Source organism: Hyperolius riggenbachi, chromosome 11 (genome assembly GCF_040937935.1).
Source record: "Hyperolius riggenbachi isolate aHypRig1 chromosome 11, aHypRig1.pri, whole genome shotgun sequence".
NCBI classification, from domain to species: Eukaryota; Metazoa; Chordata; class Amphibia; order Anura; family Hyperoliidae; genus Hyperolius; species Hyperolius riggenbachi.
In genome coordinates, this window is record NC_090656.1 from 888,257 (window position 1) to 910,707 (window position 22,451).

Here is a 22,451-nt window from a genome sequence, read left to right on the forward strand (position 1 = left end):
AATGCTGTGATTTGCTGCAGAAGTCTCTGGTGTGTAGAGGAACTCATGGAGAAGCATGTGACCAGTCTGATCAGCTGACAGATTTGTAATGCTGTGATTTGCTGCAGAAGTCTCTGGTGTGTAGAGGAACTCATGGAGAAGCATGTGACCAGTCTGATCAGCTGACAGATTTGTAATGCTGTGATTGGCTGCAGAAGTCTCTGGTGTGTAGAGGAACTCATGGAGAAGCATGTGACCAGTCTGATCAGCTGACAGATTTGTAATGCTGTGATTTGCTGCAGAAGTCTCGGGTGTGTAGAGGAACTCATGGAGAAGCATGTGACCAGTCTGATCAGCTGACAGATTTGTAATGCTGTGATTTGCTGCAGAAGTCTCGGGTGTGTAGAGGAACTCATGGAGAAGCATGTGACCAGTCTGATCAGCTGACAGATTTGTAATGCTGTGATTTGCTGCAGAAGTGTCTGGTGTGTAGAGGAACTCATGGAGAAGCATGTGACCAGTCTGATCAGCTGACAGATTGTAATGCTGTGATTTGCTGCAGAAGTGTCTGGTGTGTAGAGGAACTCATGGAGAAGCATGTGACCAGTCTGATCAGCTGACAGATTGTAATGCTGTGATTTGCTGCAGAAGTGTCTGGTGTGTAGAGGAACTCATGGAGAAGCATGTGACCAGTCTGATCAGCTGACAGATTTGTAATGCTGTGATTTGCTGCAGAAGTCTCTGGTGTGTAGAGGAACTCATGGAGAAGCATGTGACCAGTCTGATCAGCTGACAGATTTGTAATGCTGTGATTTGCTGCAGAAGTGTCTGGTGTGTAGAGGAACTCATGGAGAAGCATGTGACCAGTCTGATCAGCTGACAGATTTGTAATGCTGTGATTTGCTGCAGAAGTCTCTGGTGTGTAGAGGAACTCATGGAGAAGCATGTGACCAGTCTGATCAGCTGACAGATTGTAATGCTGTGATTGGCTGCAGAAGTCTCTGGTGTGTAGAGGAACTCATGGAGAAGCATGTGACCAGTCTGATCAGCTGACAGATTTGTAATGCTGTGATTTGCTGCAGAAGTGTCTGGTGTGTAGAGGAACTCATGGAGAAGCATGTGACCAGTCTGATCAGCTGACAGATTTGTAATGCTGTGATTGGCTGCAGAAGTGTCTGGTGTGTAGAGGAACTCATGGAGAAGCATGTGACCAGTCTGATCAGCTGACAGATTTGTAATGCTGTGATTGGCTGCAGAAGTGTCTGGTGTGTAGAGGAACTCATGGAGAAGCATGTGACCAGTCTGATCAGCTGACAGATTTGTAATGCTGTGATTTGCTGCAGAAGTCTCTGGTGTGTAGAGGAACTCATGGAGAAGCATGTGACCAGTCTGATCAGCTGACAGATTTGTAATGCTGTGATTTGCTGCAGAAGTGTCTGGTGTGTAGAGGAACTCATGGAGAAGCATGTGACCAGTCTGATCAGCTGACAGAGTTGTAATGCTGTGATTTGCTGCAGAAGTCTCTGGTGTGTAGAGGAACTCATGGAGAAGCATGTGACCAGCCTTGATCAGCTGACAGATTTGTAATGCTGTGATTTGCTGCAGAAGTCTCTGGTGTGTAGAGGAACTCATGGAGAAGCATGTGACCAGTCTGATCAGCTGACAGATTGTAATGCTGTGATTTGCTGGGGGCCCCTCTGGCAGAAAACAAAGCAAACATGATGACTACCTAACCAGAGTATTGCAAATCTATCATCTGATCAGACCAATCACATGCTTCTCTGTGGCCCTTATTCAATTCACTTTTCTCCTCATCCAGGTCTGCAGCGATCTGCTCATGGGAAGGGACAGAGGGGAATTCTCCATCCTAATCCTGCTGGATTTCTCAGCAGCTTTCCATACAGTTGACCATAGAATCTTGCTCTACAGATAGCTGAAGTATTGTGGCATCAGTGGCTTAGTCCTCCAGAGGGTCAGATCTTTCTTGGCTGACAGAACAGAGGGCTTGTTTCACGCGTGCAAAGTGTTAGCACGCCAGGGAAAAGCCGCTTTGCACGTACTAACTACGGTGCTAAATAGTTATCATGCACAAACTACTTAGCACCGTAGTTATCACGTGTAAACTACTTAGCACCATAGTTTGCACGTGCAAAGCATTTAGGCGTGATAACTGAGTTATCACGCTTTTGTGACTCAAGCCCTGAGAGTATCCCTAGGACCTGTACTGTCCAACCCTGCACCTCTAAAATGTGAAGTGCCAAAACCTATCCCCTCTGCTGTTTGCAATCTACCGTACATGTTGCCACTCGGTACACTTATCCAACGACATGGCCTGACGTACCACTGCTACGCCGATGACACACAGCTATACCTGTCCTTCAAACCTGGTGGAACAGACCCTACCCCAAAAATAAACTCTTGCTTAGCTGAGCTACAGGCATGGATGAATGATAACTGGTTGAAACTGAATGCTGACAAAACTGAGGTCCTGTTTGTCCAAAGCCAGTACTCGCCATCAAAACAGCTCTATCCTAAAGCAACACCAATCAGGATTGGGAATTCAGACATAAACAGCTCCAACCTTGTGCGCAGCCTTGGCGTACTAATCGATGGGGAATTGAGCTTCAGAAACCAAATTTCATGTGTAGTTATATCTTCCTACTTTCATCTGAAGAACATTGCAAAGATTAAACATCTGATTCCCCCAGAGGATCTTCCAACCCTAGTCCACGCCTTCATCACATCACGGCTGGACTACTGCAATGCCCTTTATGCTGGCCTCCCCAAAAAGGACCTGCGTCGCCTGCAATTAGTGCAGAATGCTGCTGCCAGATTGCTAACAAACCAGCCTCGCCACTGTCACATTACACCGATCCTTCGCTCACTGCACTGGCTACCAGTAGAATGGAGAATACTCTTCAAGATTGGACTGCTGACATTCAAATCCCTGCACAATCTGGGCCCTGGATACATGAAGGACTTGCTGAAGCTGCACCACACCTCTCACAACCTGATTTACCAATCAACCAATGACTGGTCTGAGCCATGCTTATGGGAGAAAGCGCTTTACAAATGTTTGCTGCTGTTGTTGTCCTAAGTTTTCTACTAGGAGATCATTTTTTTAATCTTCCATTTAAAAGAACTTTTCAGCACTGTACAAATGAAAAAGAACCAGAAAGTAGGTGAACAATTACCTCCTACGGACATCTATGTGACTGACAACGGTACAATTATCCACCCAACCATACAAGCTGCCTGGGTGTCACCCTGGACTCCGCCCTCTCCTTCACCCCCACACTCAAACCATTGCTAGGGCCTGCATTCTTTAATGTATGCAACATCTCCAAACTCCACCCCCTTCTGACCCCGCACACTGTCAAACTCCTTGTCCATATGCCCTCATCATCTCCCACAGGGACTACTGCAACACCCTCCTTTCATGTTACCTCCTCCCTCTAGATTGAAAGCCTTTGGCAGGGCCCTCCTTCCTTGTGTATCATACTTGATTGTTTACTTGTATTATTGGGACTTCTTCTCCAGTGCATCATCTGGCATTGTGTGTCTTATTGCGTATTACCTGTATTGTGTTGTCTGTCATCCCTGCTATCATTGTCTGTAATCTTATTTATTGTACAGCGCTGCGTGATTAGTTGCCACTATATAAATAATAACAATAGCTTGCAGGTAACTCCAGCATTGGGCTTTGCTATGTCCTGAGAATAAACAATGGAATGGGTGGAAACTCACAGAGGTGGGAGAGCTGCATTCGCTGACAGACTGACACGTCTCGGAGGCCTCGGAAGATGCGGAGCTGGAGGACTTCTGATGAATAGAAAGAATCAGTGTATATTAGATGATCTCCGGCTGTACATCTACACAGACACACTGCACTGTACCCCAGCCACGTACCTGGCTCGTCAGATCTGACGGCATGGGGGACGGCGGCTTGGAGTAGGCCGTCTCATGGGAACTGCATCCGGAGTCCTGGGAAGAGGCGCTCACCAGGCGTTGTCCTCCTCCAGCGGTCTGAGGAAGGCTGCGGTAGCGACATGCGGAGCCCGGTGAGTGGGGGTGCGAGGCAGCTTGCCAGGAAGGGGTAGTTTTTGTACTGTGATAAATGGTCAGAGCATTGGTGAGGTGAGAGAGGTAACAGTACTGGAGATGGGGGCTCTAGATCAGCGATTCTCAACCACTGGCAGCCTGGAGACCGATCGCTACAAGTCTCTTCTCCAGCTGTACCCCTGCTACTGGAGACCGATCCCTACTAATCTCTTCTCCAGCTCTACTCCTTCTACTGGAGACCGATCACTACAAGTCTCTTCTCCAGCTGTACCCCTGCTACTGGAGACCGATCACTACTAATCTCTTCTCCAGCTCTACTCCTTCTACTGGAGACCGATGACTACAAGTCTCTTCTCCAGCTGTACCCCTGCTACTGGAGACCGATCACTACTAATCTCTTCTCCAGCTCTACTCCTTCTACTGGAGACCGATGACTACAAGTCTCTTCTCCAGCTGTACCCCTGCTACTGGAAACCGATCACTACTAATCTCTTCTCCAGCTGTACCCCTGCTACTGGAGACTGATCGCTACTAATCTCTTCTCCAGCTCTACCCCTGCTACTGGAGACCGATCACTACTAATCTCTTCTCCAGCTGTACCCCTGCTACTGGAGACTGATCGCTACTAATCTCTTCTCCAGCTCTACCCCTGCTACTGGAGACCGATCACTACAAGTCTCTTCTCCAGCTCTACTCCTTCTACTGGAGACCGATCACTACAAGTCTCTTCTCCAGCTGTACCCCTGCTACTGGAGACCGATCGCTACAAGTCTCTTCTCCAGCTGTACCCCTGCTACTGGAGACTGATCACTACAAGTCTCTTCTTCAGCTCTACCTAACCCTCTTCATCATAATCAGCAATTAAACTTTAAGAGAACCCGAGGTGGGTTTGTCAGATCATATTAGGATACAGAGGCATGTCCAGTATACAACGATCTACCTCTGTGTCCTTCTATAGTGCCTCCGCCCCCCCCCCCCCCGATCTGCTGCACCCCCCTTAAAAAAAGCGCCAGGCTAGTGACACACAGATTGTCGCTACCCTGCTATTTACCTCAGCCTGTCACTCACTGCCGCTCCCCGCCTCCTGTATATCGCGGCTCCCCGCCTCTGTAAGCTTTCTCCAATTGGCTTACAGAGGCGAGGAGGGAACGGACACAGGCGGGGAGCGGCGGTATACAGGAGGTGGGGAGCAGTAGTGAGTGACAGGCGGGGCGTGGCACTATACAGGAGGCGGGGGAGCAGTAGTGAGTGACAGGCGGGGCGGGGCACTATACAGGAGGCGGGGGAGCGGTAGTGAATGACAGGCTGAGGTAAATAGCAGGCTAGCGACACGCAGATTGTCGCTAGCCTGCTATTTACCTCAGCCTGTTACTCATCGCTGCTCCCCGCCTCCTGTATATTGTGGCTCCCCGCCTCTGTAAGCTTCCTCCAATCGGCTTACAGAGGAGGGGAGGGAAGAGTCACAGGTGGGGAGCTGCGCTATACAGGAGGCGGGGGAGCGGTAGTGAGTGACAGGCAGAGGTAAATAGCAGGCTAGCGACAATCTGCGCATCTCTAGCCTGGCGTAGTGCAGGAATGCATGCTGGGCAGCACTACCGCGAGTATCGTGCGCACGCAGATCTATAACTTGCGCTGCTGAAATTAAGTTGTGCTGCTTGATGAATCAAGCCCCAAGATTCTTAACCCTAAAGCCGGCCACATACTGTACAGGCCAAACCTCACGTGGTGCTTTATCCGACTGGCTTTTGTCAGACAATTCGTCACATAGATCGATTAACTAGGTTGACTGACCTTCCACACACCCAGTTTTACTCTTGCTCAATTATTTGATAGAAAAAATGTTTAAAAAAAAAATGATAAGTTTGAAACCAAAGAAAAGATGGAAGGAAAGTTCCCACACAGATCGTGGCTTTCTGCTCATCTGGTTGATCAGAAGGACCAGTATCGTGTTCCTATAAAATGCTTTATAAATTAATTTTCTCCTATCTCTCCGTCACTTACAGTAGACAATAATCTGACAGGTTTTGGACTGGTCCATCTCCTTATGGGGAATTCTCAGGGTTTTCTTTATTTTCAAAAGCACTTAGCAAATGGCAGTTGCTCTGTCCCAACTGACAAAATAGTGTGCAAATGATTAAGGAGGCCGACCAGCTTCCTTACTGCATACTGATTCTTTCCAGGGATTGATTTTGTAAAGAAGAAAATGGGAAATACTGAAAATCCTCCATGAGGAGATGGACTAGTCTAAACCCTGTCAGATTTTTACTGCCTACTATAAGGGGCAGAAGCTTAGCAGAAAAGTCATTTATAGTGCATTTTACTCAGAGAGAAATACATTTCTTATAATTATGTATTTTAAATGTTACAAATAATTTCGTCATATTAGCCCTTTAAGTGGTCAGATTGTCCCATGTGTGGCCATCTTATGGAATGTTCTGGAATGCTGGAAGACAAATGTCTGCTTTAGGAAAGTTGTGAAGAGGTCCTGACAAAGTGGTTGAGTTGCGCTGAGTCTAGATAACAGTGTGAAATGATAAGGGAGGAAGAGACCAGAGAATAAGGTGTTAGGGTGTGTACAGATGGTCAGGTGACTGGCAGTAAAACATCCTAGAACTGGTTCTGCCACAGGTGGCATCAGCTGGAAGGAGCAGCCTTACACCTTTATCTTTCATAATGTGCATTGGGATATATCATGATGTGAACACTAGGGGCGGCTGTGTTCTATTACTTATAATTTGCACTCACCTGCACATGCTGGACTTGCGAGACCCCGAGCTGCTGGGAGAAGAAGGAGGGGTCTGGTAGGTCCAAGTGTAGTCTGATCCCTTCAGGTCCTTAATGACCTGAAATACCAAAATGCAAATCTTAAATGAGCTTTTACATCGAGGACTTATAGCTATGCCAGCCTACAGTAGATGTCTGTGGTAAGGCACAGGCCTGCCCATGCACAGCTGGCACTACTGCTAACATGGATACTGTATGACCACCGGTCACCAGCTTATAAAACAAACCAGCGCCCCCTGCTGCAGCAACATTGCTTTAGCTATAATCCTCATGGTCACAAGTCTCTTTCCTTCAGCCACTGCACAGACTCCTGTCCTCTGCTGGCTGTAGTGCCCTCTGCTGTCCACCGCCATTATTCAGCTTTATTGTGGGATATGCCCAGTCCTAGATTATATTCCACAACCTTGGCTGAATGACAGCGACAAAGCAGCAGGAGGAGAAGAAGAATACTGCAGTGAGTGGAGTCCACAGTGGTGGTCAATGGATGAACTAAGGGGACCGGGACCCAATGGGTAGAACAAGGAAAGAGCCAAAATGTGGTGCCCTACAGAGAGTCACTGAGATGTGAGAGTCACTGAGATGTGAGAGTCACTGAGATGTGAGGGCCACTGAGATGTGAGAGTCACTGAGATGTGAGGGCCACTGAGATGTGAGGGTCACTGAGATGTGAGGGTCACTGAGATGTGAGGGCCACTGAGATGTGAGGGTCACTGAGATGTGAGGGCCACTGAGATGTGAGGGTCACTGAGATGTGAGGGCCACTGAGATGTGAGAGTCACTGAGATATGAGAGTCACTGAGATGTGAGGGTCACTGAGATGTGAGGGACACTGAGATGTGAGGGACACTGAGATGTGAGGGACACTGAGATGTGAGGGACACTGAGATGTGAGAGTCACTGAGATGTGAGAGTCACTGAGATGTGAGGGCCACTGAGATGTGAGAGTCACTGAGATGTGAGGGTCACTGAGATGTGAGGGCCACTGAGATGTGAGGGTCACTGAGATGTCAGGGTCACTGAGATGTCAGGGTCACTGAGATGTGAGAGCCACTGAGATGTGAGGGCCACTGAGATGTGAGAGTCACTGAGATGTGAGGGTCACTGAGATGTGTGAGTCACTGAGATGTGAGAGCCACTGAGAAGTGAGGGCCACTGAGATGTGAGGGCCACTGAAATGTGAGGGCCACTGAGATGTGAGGGCCACTGAGATGTGAGGGTCACTGAGATGTGAGGGTCACTGAGATGTGAGGGTCACTGAGATGTGAGGGGCACTGAGATGTGAGAGCCACTGAGATGTGAGGGCCACTGAGATGTGAGGGCCACTGAGATGTGAGGGTCACTGAGATGTGAGGGTCACTGAGATGTGAGGGTCACTGAGATGTGAGGGGCACTGAGATGTGAGAGCCACTGAGATGTGAGGGCCACTGAGATGTGAGGGCCACTGAGATGTGAGGAACACTGAGATGTGAGGGACACTGAGATGTGAGAGTCACTGAGATGTGAGAGTCACTGAGATGTGAGAGTCACTAAGATGTGAGGGTCACTGAGATGTGAGAGTCACTGAGATGTGAGGGCCACTGAGATGTGAGAGTCACTGAGATGTGAGGGCCACTGAGATGTGAGAGTCACTGAGATGTGAGGGGCACTGAGATGTGAGAGTCACTGAGATGTGAGAGTCAATGAGATGTGAGGGTCACTGAGATGTGAGAGTCACTGAGAAGTGAGGGCCACTGAGATGTGAGGGTCACTGAGATGTGAGAGTCACTGAGATGTGAGGGTCACTGAGATGTGAGAGTCACTGAGATGTGAGAGTCACTGAGATGTGAGAGTCACTGAGATGTGAGGGCCACTGAGATGTGAGAGTCACTGAGATGTGAGGCCCACTGAGATGTGAGAGTCACTGAGATGTGAGGGACACTGAGATGTGAGGGCCACTGAGATGTGAGAGTCACTGAGATGTGAGTGACACTGAGATGTGAGGGTCACTGAGATGTGTGAGGGTCACTGAGATGTGAGGGTCACTGAGATGTGTGAGGGTCACTGAGATGTGTGAGGGTCACTGAGATGTGAGGGCCACTGAGATGTGAGGGCCACTGAGATGTGAGGGTCACTGAGATGTGAGAGTCACTGAGATGTGAGGGTCACTGAGATGTGAGGGTCACTGAGATGTGAGGGTCACTGAGATGTGAGGGCCACTGAGATGTGAGGGTCACTGAGATGTGAGGGACGCTGAGATGTGAGAGTCACTGAGATGTGAGAGTCACTAAGATGTGAGAGTCACTGAGATGTGAGGGTCACTGAGATGTGAGAGCCACTGAGATGTGAGAGCCACTGAGATGTGAGAGTCACTGAGATGTGAGAGTCACTGAGATGTGAGGGCCACTGAGATGTGAGGGTCACTGAGATGTGAGGGTCACTGAGATGTGAGGGTCACTGAGATGTGAGGGCCACTGAGATGTGAGGGTTACTGAGATGTGAGGGCCACTGAGATGTGAGGGACGCTGAGATGTGAGAGTCACTAAGATTTGAGGGGCACTGAGATGTGAGGGTCACTGAGATGTGAGAGCCACTGAGATGTGAGAGCCACTGAGATGTGAGAGTCACTGAGATGTGAGAGTCACTGAGATTTGAGGGGCACTGAGATGTGAGAGTCACTGAGATGTGAGAGTCACTGAGATGTGAGGGCCACTGAGATGTGAGGGCCACTGAGATGTGAGGGTCACTGAGATGTGAGGGTAACTGAGATGTGAGAGTCACTGAGAAGTGAGGGCCACTGAGATGTGAGGGTCACTGAGATGTGAGAGTCACTGAGATGTGAGAGTCACTGAGATGTGAGGGCCACTGAGATGTGAGGGACACTGAGATGTGAGGGTCACTGAGATGTGAGGGCCACTGAGATGTGAGGGTCACTGAGATGTGAGGGACGCTGAGATGTGAGGGCCACTGAGATGTGAGAGCCACTGAGATGTGAGAGCCACTGAGATGTGAGGGTCACTGAGATGTGAGGGTCACTGAGATGTGAGGGTCACTGAGATGTGAGGGTCACTGAGATGTGAGAGTCACTGAGATTTGAGAGTCACTGAGATGTGAGGGTCACTGAGATGTGAGAGTCACTGAGATGTGAGAGTCACTGAGATGTGAGGGGCACTGAGATGTGAGAGTCACTGAGATGTGAGAGTCACTGAGATGTGAGAGCCACTGAGATGTGAGGGCCACTGAGATGTGAGGGTCACTGAGAGGTGAGGGCCACTGAGATGTGAGGGCCACTGAGATGTGAGGGCCACTGAGATGTGAGGGCCACTGAGATGTGAGAGTCACTGAGATGTGAGAGTCACTGAGATGTGAGAGTCACTGAGATGTGAGAGTCACTGAGATGTGAGGGCCACTGAGATGTGAGGGTCACTGAGATGTGAGGGACGCTGAGATGTGAGAGTCGCTGAGATGTGAGAGTCGCTGAGATGTGAGGGTCACTGAGATGTGAGAGTCACTGAGATGTGAGAGTCACTGAGATGTGAGGGCCACTGAGATGTGAGGGCCACTGAGATGTGAGAGCCACTGAGATGTGAGAGCCACTGAGATGTGAGAGTCACTGAGATGTGAGGGCCACTGAGATGTGAGAGTCACTGAGATGTGAGGGGCACTGAGATGTGAGGGGCACTGAGATGTGAGAGCCACTGAGATGTGAGGGTCACTGAGATGTGAGGGTCACTGAGATGTGAGGGTCACTGAGATGTGAGGGTCACTGAGATGTGAGGGTCACTGAGATGTGAGAGTCACTGAGATGTGAGAGTCACTGAGATGTGAGGGTCACAGAGATGTGAGGGTCACTGAGATGTGAGGGTCACTGAGATGTGAGGGTCACTGAGGTGTGAGAGTCACTGAGATGTGAGGGTCACTGAGATGTGAGGGTCACTGAGATGTGAGGGCCACTGAGATGTGAGGGTCACTGAGATGTGAGGGTCACTGAGATGTGAGAGTCACTGAGATGTGAGGGCGACAGAGATGTGAGGGCCACTGACATGTGAGGGTCACTGAGATGTGAGGGCCACAGAGATGTGAGGGTCACTGAGATGTGAGAGTCACTGAGATGTGAGAGTCACTGAGATGTGAGGGCCACTGAGATGTGAGGGCCACTGAGATGTGAGAGTCACTGAGATGTGAGGGTCACTGAGATGTGAGAGCCACTGAGATGTGAGAGCCACTGAGATGTGAGGGCCACTGAGATGTGAGGGCCACTGAGATGTGAGAGTCACTGAGATGTGAGAGTCACTGAGATGTGAGAGTCACTGAGATGTGAGGGTCACTGAGATGTGAGAGCCACTGAGATGTGAGAGCCACTGAGATGTGAGGGCCACTGAGATGTGAGGGCCACTGAGATGTGAGAGTCACTGAGATGTGAGGGCCACTGAGATATGAGAGTCACTGAGATGTGAGAGTCACTGAGATGTGAGGGCCACTGAGATGTGAGAGTCACTGAGATGTGAGAGTCACTGAGATGTGAGGGTCACTGAGATGTGAGAGTCACTGAGATGTGAGGGTCACTGAGATGTGAGGGTCACTGAGATGTGAGGGTCACTGAGATGTGAGAGCCACTGAGATGTGAGAGCCACTGAGATGTGAGGGCCACTGAGATGTGAGGGTCACTGAGATGTGAGGGCCACTGAGATGTGAGGGCCACTGAGATGTGAGGGCGACAGAGATGTGAGGGCCACTGAGATGTGAGGGTCACTGAGATGTGAGGGCCACAGAGATGTGAGGGTCACTGAGATGTGAGAGTCACTGAGATGTGAGAGTCACTGAGATGTGAGGGCCACTGAGATGTGAGGGCCACTGAGATGTGAGAGTCACTGAGATGTGAGAGTCACTGAGATGTGAGAGCCACTGAGATGTGAGGGCCACTGAGATGTGAGAGTCACTGAGATGTGAGAGTCACTGAGATGTGAGGGTCACTGAGATGTGAGAGCCACTGAGATGTGAGGGCCACTGAGATGTGAGGGCCACTGAGATGTGAGAGTCACTGAGATGTGAGGGCCACTGAGATGTGAGAGTCACTGAGATGTGAGAGTCACTGAGATGTGAGAGTCACTGAGATGTGAGAGTCACTGAGATGTGAGAGTCACTGAGATGTGAGGGCCACTGAGATGTGAGAGTCACTGAGATGTGAGAGTCACTGAGATGTGAGGGTCACTGAGATGTGAGAGTCACTGAGATGTGAGGGTCACTGAGATGTGAGAGCCACTGAGATGTGAGAGCCACTGAGATGTGAGGGCCACTGAGATGTGAGGGTCACTGAGATGTGAGGGCCACTGAGATGTGAGGGCCACTGAGATGTGAGGGCCACTGAGATGTGAGAGTCACTGAGATGTGAGGGTCACTGAGATGTGAGGGTCACTGAGATGTGAGAGTCACTGAGATGTGAGAGTCACTGAGATGTGAGGGCCAGAGATGTGAGGGCCACTGAGATGTGAGGGTCACTGAAATGTGAGGGCCACAGAGATGTGAGGGTCACTGAGATGTGAGAGTCACTGAGATGTGAGGGCCACTGAGATGTGAGGGCCACTGAGATGTGAGAGTCACTGAGATGTGAGGGCCACTGAGATGTGAGGGCCACTGAGATGTGAGAGCCACTGAGATGTGAGGGCCACAGAGATGTGAGGGCCACTGAGATGTGAGGGTCACTGAGATGTGAGGGCCACAGAGATGTGAGGGGCACTGAGATGTGAGGGTCACTGAGATGTGAGAGTCACTGAGATGTGAGAGTCACTGAGATGTGAGGGCCACTGAGATGTGAGAGTCACTGAGATGTGAGGGCCACTGAGATGTGAGGGCCACTGAGATGTGAGAGTCACTGAGATGTGAGAGTCACTGAGATGTGAGAGTCACTGAGATGTGAGAGTCACTGAGATGTGAGGGCCACTGAGATGTGAGGGTCACTGAGATGTGAGGGACGCTGAGATGTGAGAGTCGCTGAGATGTGAGGGTCACTGAGATGTGAGAGTCACTGAGATGTGAGAGTCACTGAGATGTGAGGGCCACTGAGATGTGAGGGCCACTGAGATGTGAGAGCCACTGAGATGTGAGAGCCACTGAGATGTGAGAGTCACTGAGATGTGAGGGCCACTGAGATGTGAGAGTCACTGAGATGTGAGGGGCACTGAGATGTGAGGGGCACTGAGATGTGAGAGCCACTGAGATGTGAGGGTCACTGAGATGTGAGGGTCACTGAGATGTGAGGGTCACTGAGATGTGAGGGTCACTGAGATGTGAGGGTCACTGAGATGTGAGAGTCACTGAGATGTGAGAGTCACTGAGATGTGAGGGTCACAGAGATGTGAGGGTCACTGAGATGTGAGGGTCACTGAGATGTGAGGGTCACTGAGGTGTGAGAGTCACTGAGATGTGAGGGTCACTGAGATGTGAGGGTCACTGAGATGTGAGGGCCACTGAGATGTGAGGGTCACTGAGATGTGAGGGTCACTGAGATGTGAGAGTCACTGAGATGTGAGGGCGACAGAGATGTGAGGGCCACTGACATGTGAGGGTCACTGAGATGTGAGGGCCACAGAGATGTGAGGGTCACTGAGATGTGAGAGTCACTGAGATGTGAGAGTCACTGAGATGTGAGGGCCACTGAGATGTGAGGGCCACTGAGATGTGAGAGTCACTGAGATGTGAGGGTCACTGAGATGTGAGAGCCACTGAGATGTGAGAGCCACTGAGATGTGAGGGCCACTGAGATGTGAGGGCCACTGAGATGTGAGAGTCACTGAGATGTGAGAGTCACTGAGATGTGAGGGTCACTGAGATGTGAGAGCCACTGAGATGTGAGAGCCACTGAGATGTGAGGGCCACTGAGATGTGAGGGCCACTGAGATGTGAGAGTCACTGAGATGTGAGGGCCACTGAGATATGAGAGTCACTGAGATGTGAGAGTCACTGAGATGTGAGGGCCACTGAGATGTGAGAGTCACTGAGATGTGAGAGTCACTGAGATGTGAGGGTCACTGAGATGTGAGAGTCACTGAGATGTGAGGGTCACTGAGATGTGAGGGTCACTGAGATGTGAGGGTCACTGAGATGTGAGAGCCACTGAGATGTGAGAGCCACTGAGATGTGAGGGCCACTGAGATGTGAGGGTCACTGAGATCTGAGGGCCACTGAGATGTGAGGGCCACTGAGATGTGAGGGCCACTGAGATGTGAGGGCGACAGAGATGTGAGGGCCACTGAGATGTGAGGGTCACTGAGATGTGAGGGCCACAGAGATGTGAGGGTCACTGAGATGTGAGAGTCACTGAGATGTGAGAGTCACTGAGATGTGAGGGCCACTGAGATGTGAGGGCCACTGAGATGTGAGAGTCACTGAGATGTGAGAGTCACTGAGATGTGAGAGCCACTGAGATGTGAGGGCCACTGAGATGTGAGAGTCACTGAGATGTGAGAGTCACTGAGATGTGAGGGTCACTGAGATGTGAGAGCCACTGAGATGTGAGGGCCACTGAGATGTGAGGGCCACTGAGATGTGAGAGTCACTGAGATGTGAGGGCCACTGAGATGTGAGAGTCACTGAGATGTGAGAGTCACTGAGATGTGAGAGTCACTGAGATGTGAGAGTCACTGAGATGTGAGAGTCACTGAGATGTGAGGGCCACTGAGATGTGAGAGTCACTGAGATGTGAGAGTCACTGAGATGTGAGGGTCACTGAGATGTGAGAGTCACTGAGATGTGAGGGTCACTGAGATGTGAGAGCCACTGAGATGTGAGAGCCACTGAGATGTGAGGGCCACTGAGATGTGAGGGTCACTGAGATGTGAGGGCCACTGAGATGTGAGGGCCACTGAGATGTGAGGGCCACTGAGATGTGAGAGTCACTGAGATGTGAGGGTCACTGAGATGTGAGGGTCACTGAGATGTGAGAGTCACTGAGATGTGAGAGTCACTGAGATGTGAGGGCCAGAGATGTGAGGGCCACTGAGATGTGAGGGTCACTGAGATGTGAGGGCCACAGAGATGTGAGGGTCACTGAGATGTGAGAGTCACTGAGATGTGAGGGCCACTGAGATGTGAGGGCCACTGAGATGTGAGAGTCACTGAGATGTGAGGGCCACTGAGATGTGAGGGCCACTGAGATGTGAGAGCCACTGAGATGTGAGGGCCACAGAGATGTGAGGGCCACTGAGATGTGAGGGTCACTGAGATGTGAGGGCCACAGAGATGTGAGGGGCACTGAGATGTGAGGGTCACTGAGATGTGAGGGCCACTGAGATGTGAGGGTCACTGAGATGTGAGGGTCACTGAGATGTGAGAGTCACTGAGATGTGAGAGTCACTGAGATGTGAGGGCCACTGAGATGTGAGGGTCACTGAGATGTGAGAGTCACTGAGATGTGAGGGCCACAGAGATGTGAGGGCCACTGAGATGTGAGGGTCACTGAGATGTGAGGGCCACAGAAATGTGAGGGGCACTGAGATGTGAGAGTCACTGAGATGTGAGGGGCACTGAGATGTGAGAGTCACTGAGATGTGAGAGTCACTGAGATGTGAAGGGCACTGAGATGTGAGAGTCACTGAGATGTGAGGGCCACTGAGATGTGAGGGCCACTGAGATGTGAGAGTCACTGAGATGTGAGGGTCACTGAGATGTGAGGGCCAGTGAGATGTGAGGGCCACTGAGATGTGAGGGCCACTGAGATGTGAGAGTCACTGAGATGTGAGGGTCACTGAGATGTGAGGGTCACTGAGATGTGAGGGGCACTGAGATGTGAGAGTCACTGAGATGTGAGGGCCACTGAGATGTGAGAGGCACTGAGATGTGAGGATCACTGAGATGTGAGGGCCACTGAGATGTGAGGGTCACCGAGATGTGAGGGCCACCGAGATGTGAGGGTCACCGAGATGTGAGGGCCACTGAGATGTGAGGGCCACTGAGATGTGAGAGTCACTGAGATGTGAGAGTCACTGAGATGTGAGGGACACTGAGATGTGAGGGCCACTGAGATGTGAGGGCCACTGAGATGTGAGAGTCACTGAGATGTGAGAGTCACTGAGATGTGAGAGTCACTGAGATGTGAGGGACACTGAGATATGAGGGCCACTGAGATGTGAGAATCACTGAGATGTGGTGCCCTACAGAGAGTCACTGAGATGTGAGAGCCACTGAGATGTGAGGGCCACTGAGATGTGAGGGGCACTGAGATGTGAGGGTCACTGAGGTGTGAGAGTCACTGAGATGTGAGGGGCACTGAGATGTGAGGGTCACTGAGATGTGAGGGTCACTGAGATGTGAGAGTCACTGAGATGTGAGAGTCACTGAGATGTGAGAGTCACTGAGATGTGAGGGTCACTGAGATGTGAGAGTCACTGAGATGTGAGAGTCACTGAGATGTGGTGCCCTACAGAGAGCCACTGAGATGTGAGGGTCACTGAGATGTGAGGGGCACTGAGATGTGAGAGTCACTGAGATGTGAGGGTCACTGAGATGTGAGAGTCACTGAGATGTGAGGGTCACTGAGATGTGAGGGCCACTGAGATGTGAGGGTCACTGAGATGTGAGAGTCACTGTGATTTGAGGGGCACTGAGATGTGAGGGTCACTGAGATGTGAGGGGCACTGAGATGTGAGAGTCACTGAGATGTGAGGGGCACTGAGATGTGAGAGTCACTGAGATGTGAGGGCCACTGAGATGTGAGAGTCACTGAGATGTGAGGGTCACTGAGATGTGGTGCCCTACAGAGAGCCACTGAGATGTGAGGGCCACTGAGATGTGAGAGTCACTGAGATGTGAGGGTCACTGAGATGTGGTGCCCTACAGAGAGCCACTGAGATGTGAGGGCCACTGAGATGTGAGGGCCACTGAGATGTGAGGGTCACTGAGATGTGAGGGCCACTGAGATGTGAGGGTCACTGAGATGTGAGGGCCACTGAGATGTGAGGGTCACTGAGATGTGAGGGTCACTGAGATGTGAGGGCCACTGAGATGTGAGGGCCACTGAGATGTGAGAGTCACTGAGATGTGAGGGCCACTGAGATGTGAGGGCCACTGAGATGTGAGAGTCACTGAGATGTGAGGGTCACTGAGATGTGAGTGACACTGAGATGTGAGGGTCACTGAGATGTGTGAGGGTCACTGAGATGTGAGGGTCACTGAGATGTGTGAGGGTCACTGAGATGTGAGGGCCACTGAGATGTGAGGGCCACTGAGATGTGAGGGTCACTGAGATGTGAGAGTCACTGAGGTGTGAGAGTCACTGAGATGTGAGAGTCACTAAGATTTGAGGGGCACTGAGATGTGAGAGTCACTGAGATGTGAGAGTCACTGAGATGTGAGGGTCACTGAGACACTGAGATGTGAGAGTCACTGAGATGTGAGGGGCACTGAGATGTGAGAGTCACTGAGATGTGAGAGTCACTGAGATGTGAGAGCCACTGAGATGTGAGGGCCACTGAGATGTGAGGGTCACTGAGAGGTGAGGGCCACTGAGATGTGAGGGCCACTGAGATGTGAGAGTCACTGAGATGTGAGAGTCACTGAGATGTGAGAGTCACTGAGATGTGAGAGTCACTGAGATGTGAGAGCTACTGAGATGTGAGGGTCACTGAGATGTGAGGGACGCTGAGATGTGAGAGTCGCTGAGATGTGAGAGTCACTGAGATGTGAGGGCCACTGAGATGTGAGGGTCACTGAGATGTGAGGGCCACTGAGATGTGAGGGTCACTGAGATGTGAGAGTCACTGAGATGTGAGAGTTACTGAGATGTGAGGGCCACTGAGATGTGAGAGCCACTGAGATGTGAGAGCCACTGAGATGTGAGAGTCACTGAGATGTGAGGGCCACTGAGATGTGAGAGTCACTGAGATGTGAGGGCCACTGAGATGTGAGGGGCACTGAGATGTGAGAGCCACTGAGATGTGAGGGTCACTGAGATGTGAGGGTCACTGAGATGTGAGGGTCACTGAGATGTGAGGGTCACTGAGATGTGAGAGTCACTGAGATGTGAGAGTCACTGAGATGTGAGGGCCACAGAGATGTGAGGGTCACTGAGATGTGAGGGTCACTGAGATGTGAGGGTCACTGAGGTGTGAGAGTCACTGAGATGTGAGGGGCACTGAGATGTGAGGGTCACTGAGATGTGAGGGCCACTGAGATGTGAGGGTCACTGAGATGTGAGGGTCACTGAGATGTGAGAGTCACTGAGATGTGAGAGCCACTGAGATGTGAGGGCCACAGAGATGTGAGGGCCACTGAGATGTGAGGGTCACTGAGATGTGAGGGCCACAGAGATGTGAGGGGCACTGAGATGTGAGGGTCACTGAGATGTGAGGGCCACTGAGATGTGAGGGTCACTGAGATGTGAGGGTCACTGAGATGTGAGAGTCACTGAGATGTGAGAGTCACTGAGATGTGAGGGCCACTGAGATGTGAGGGTCACTGAGATGTGAGAGTCACTGAGATGTGAGGGCCACAGAGATGTGAGGGTCACTGAGATGTGAGGGCCACAGAAATGTGAGGGGCACTGAGATGTGAGAGTCATTGAGATGTGAGGGGCACTGAGATGTGAGAGTCACTGAGATGTGAGAGTCACTGAGATGTGAAGGGCACTGAGATGTGAGAGTCACTGAGATGTGAGGGCCACTGAGATGTGAGGGCCACTGAGATGTGAGAGTCACTGAGATGTGAGGGGCACTGAGATGTGAGGGCCACTGAGATGTGAGGGCCAGTGAGATGTGAGGGCCACTGAGATGTGAGGGCCACTGAGATGTGAGAGTCACTGAGATGTGAGGGTCACTGAGATGTGAGGGCCACTGAGATGTGAGGGCCACTGAGATGTGAGGGCCACTGAGATGTGAGGGCCACTGAGATGTGAGGGACACTGAGATGTGAGGGCCACTGAGATGTGAGAGTCACTGAGATGTGAGTGACACTGAGATGTGAGGGTCACTGAGATGTGTGAGGGTCACTGAGATGTGAGGGTCACTGAGATGTGTGAGGGTCACTGAGATGTGAGGGCCACTGAGATGTGAGGGCCACTGAGATGTGAGGGTCACTGAGATGTGAGAGTCACTGAGGTGTGAGAGTCACTGAGATGTGAGAGTCACTAAGATTTGAGGGGCACTGAGATGTGAGAGTCACTGAGATGTGAGAGTCACTGAGATGTGAGGGTCACTGAGACACTGAGATGTGAGAGTCACTGAGATGTGAGGGGCACTGAGATGTGAGAGTCACTGAGATGTGAGAGTCACTGAGATGTGAGAGCCACTGAGATGTGAGGGCCACTGAGATGTGAGGGTCACTGAGAGGTGAGGGCCACTGAGATGTGAGGGCCACTGAGATGTGAGAGTCACTGAGATGTGAGAGTCACTGAGATGTGAGAGTCACTGAGATGTGAGGGCCACTGAGATGTGAGGGTCACTGAGATGTGAGGGACGCTGAGATGTGAGAGTCGCTGAGATGTGAGAGTCACTGAGATGTGAGGGCCACTGAGATGTGAGGGTCACTGAGATGTGAGGGCCACTGAGATGTGAGGGTCACTGAGATGTGAGAGTCACTGAGATGTGAGAGTTACTGAGATGTGAGGGCCACTGAGATGTGAGAGCCACTGAGATGTGAGAGCCACTGAGATGTGAGAGTCACTGAGATGTGAGGGCCACTGAGATGTGAGAGTCACTGAGATGTGAGGGCCACTGAGATGTGAGGGGCACTGAGATGTGAGAGCCACTGAGATGTGAGGGTCACTGAGATGTGAGGGTCACTGAGATGTGAGGGTCACTGAGATGTGAGGGTCACTGAGATGTGAGGGTCACTGAGATGTGAGAGTCACTGAGATGTGAGAGTCACTGAGATGTGAGAGTCACTGAGATGTGAGGGCCACAGAGATGTGAGGGTCACTGAGATGTGAGGGTCACTGAGATGTGAGGGTCACTGAGGTGTGAGAGTCACTGAGATGTGAGGGGCACTGAGATGTGAGGGTCACTGAGATGTGAGGGCCACTGAGATGTGAGGGTCACTGAGATGTGAGGGTCACTGAGATGTGAGGGTCACTGAGATGTGAGAGCCACTGAGATGTGAGGGCCACAGAGATGTGAGGGCCACTGAGATGTGAGGGTCACTGAGATGTGAGGGCCACAGAGATGTGAGGGTCACTGAGATGTGAGGGTCACTGAGATGTGAGGGCCACTGAGATGTGAGGGTCACTGAGATGTGAGGGTCACTGAGATGTGAGAGTCACTGAGATGTGAGAGTCACTGAGATGTGAGGGCCACTGAGATGTGAGGGTCACTGAGATGTGAGAGTCACTGAGATGTGAGGGCCACAGAGATGTGAGGGTCACTGAGATGTGAGGGCCACAGAAATGTGAGGGGCACTGAGATGTGAGAGTCACTGAGATGTGAGGGGCACTGAGATGTGAGAGTCACTGAGATGTGAGAGTCACTGAGATGTGAAGGGCACTGAGATGTGAGAGTCACTGAGATGTGAGGGCCACTGAGATGTGAGGGCCACTGAGATGTGAGAGTCACTGAGATGTGAGGGGCACTGAGATGTGAGGGGCACTGAGATGTGAGGGCCAGTGAGATGTGAGGGCCACTGAGATGTGAGGGCCACTGAGATGTGAGAGTCACTGAGATGTGAGGGTCACTGAGATGTGAGGGCCACTGAGATGTGAGGGCCACTGAGATGTGAAGGCCACTGAGATGTGAGGGACACTGAGATGTGAGGGCCACTGAGATGTGAGAGTCACTGAGATGTGAGTGACACTGAGATGTGAGGGTCACTGAGATGTGTGAGGGTCACTGAGATGTGAGGGTCACTGAGATGTGTGAGGGTCACTGAGATGTGAGGGCCACTGAGATGTGAGGGCCACTGAGATGTGAGGGTCACTGAGATGTGAGAGTCACTGAGATGTGAGAGTCACTGAGATGTGAGGGTCACTGAGATGTGAGGGTCACTGAGATGTGAGGGTCACTGAGATGTGAGGGTCACTGAGATGTGAGGGTCACTGAGATGTGAGAGTCACTGAGATGTGAGGGGCACTGAGATGTGAGAGTCACTGAGATGTGAGAGTCACTGAGATGTGAGAGTCACTGAGATGTGAGAGCCACTGAGATGTGAGGGCCACTGAGATGTGAGAGTCACTGAGAGGTGAGAGTCACTGAGATGTGAGGGCCACTGAGATGTGAGGGTCACTGAGATGTGAGGGACGCTGAGATGTGAGAGTCACTGAGATGTGAGGGGCACTGAGATGTGAGAGTCACTGAGATGTGAGAGTCACTGAGATGTGAGAGTCACTGAGATGTGAGAGCCACTGAGATGTGAGGGCCACTGAGATGTGAGAGTCACTGAGAGGTGAGAGTCACTGAGATGTGAGGGCCACTGAGATGTGAGGGTCACTGAGATGTGAGGGACGCTGAGATGTGAGAGCCACTGAGATGTGAGGGCCACTGAGATGTGAGAGCCACTGAGATGTGAGAGCCACTGAGATGTGAGGGTCACTAAGATGTGAGGGTCACTGAGATGTGAGGGTCACTGAGATGTGAGGGTCACTGAGATGTGAGAGTCACTGAGATGTGAGGGGCACTGAGATGTGAGAGTCACTGAGATGTGAGAGTCACTGAGATGTGAGGGGCACTGAGATGTGAGAGTCACTGAGATGTGAGAGTCACTGAGATGTGAGAGCCACTGAGATGTGAGGGCCACTGAGATGTGAGAGTCACTGAGATGTGAGGGCCACTGAGATGTGAGGGGCACTGAGATGTGAGGGGCACTGAGATGTGAGGGTCACTGAGATGTGAGGGTCACTGAGATGTGAGGGTCACTGAGATGTGAGGGTCACTGAGATGTGAGGGTCACTGAGATGTGAGAGTCACTGAGATGTGAGAGTCACTGAGATGTGAGAGTCACTGAGATGTGAGGGCCACAGAGATGTGAGGGTCACTGAGATGTGAGGGTCACTGAGATGTGAGGGTCACTGAGGTGTGAGAGTCACTGAGATGTGAGGGTCACTGAGATGTGAGGGCCACTGAGATGTGAGGGTCACTGAGATGTGAGGGTCACTGAGATGTGAGGGTCACTGAGATGTGAGAGTCACTGAGATGTGAGGGCCACAGAGATGTGAGGGCCACTGAGATGTGAGGGTCACTGAGATGTGAGAGTCACTGAGATGTGAGGGCCACTGAGATGTGAGGGCCACTGAGATGTGAGGGTCACTGAGATGTGAGGGCCACAGAGATGTGAGGGTCACTGAGATGTGAGAGTCACTGAGATGTGAGAGTCACTGAGATGTGAGGGTCACTGAGATGTAAGAGTCACTGAGATGTGAGAGCCACTGAGATGTGAGGGTCACTGAGATGTGAGGGCCACTGAGATGTGAGGGTCACTGAGATGTGAGGGCCACTGAGATGTGAGAGTCACTGAGATGTGAGGGTCACTGAGATGTGAGAGCCACTGAGATGTGAGAGCCACTGAGATGTGAGGGCCACTGAGATGTGAGGGTCACTGAGATGTGAGGGCCACTGAGATGTGAGGGCCACTGAGATGTGAGGGCCACTGAGATGTGAGGGCGACAGAGATGTGAGGGCCACTGAGATGTGAGGGTCACTGAGATGTGAGGGCCACTGAGATGTGAGGGTCAC

General features: G+C 51.3%; 1 protein-coding gene across 1 annotated transcript in view; it reads right to left on the bottom strand.

Annotated features, from left to right (window-relative positions):
• MTSS2 (MTSS I-BAR domain containing 2) overlaps window positions 1–22,451 on the bottom strand; it is a 259,210-nt gene that overhangs the window by 20,103 nt on the left and 216,656 nt on the right. Inside the window, exons 10-12 of the mRNA XM_068259913.1 lie at window positions 6,787–6,884; window positions 3,889–4,087; window positions 3,727–3,801 (exon numbers count right to left, since the gene is read on the bottom strand). Of these exons, the coding sequence (XP_068116014.1) occupies window positions 3,727–3,801; window positions 3,889–4,087; window positions 6,787–6,884 (372 nt within the window). The remainder of the gene's footprint in view (window positions 1–3,726; window positions 3,802–3,888; window positions 4,088–6,786; window positions 6,885–22,451) is intronic.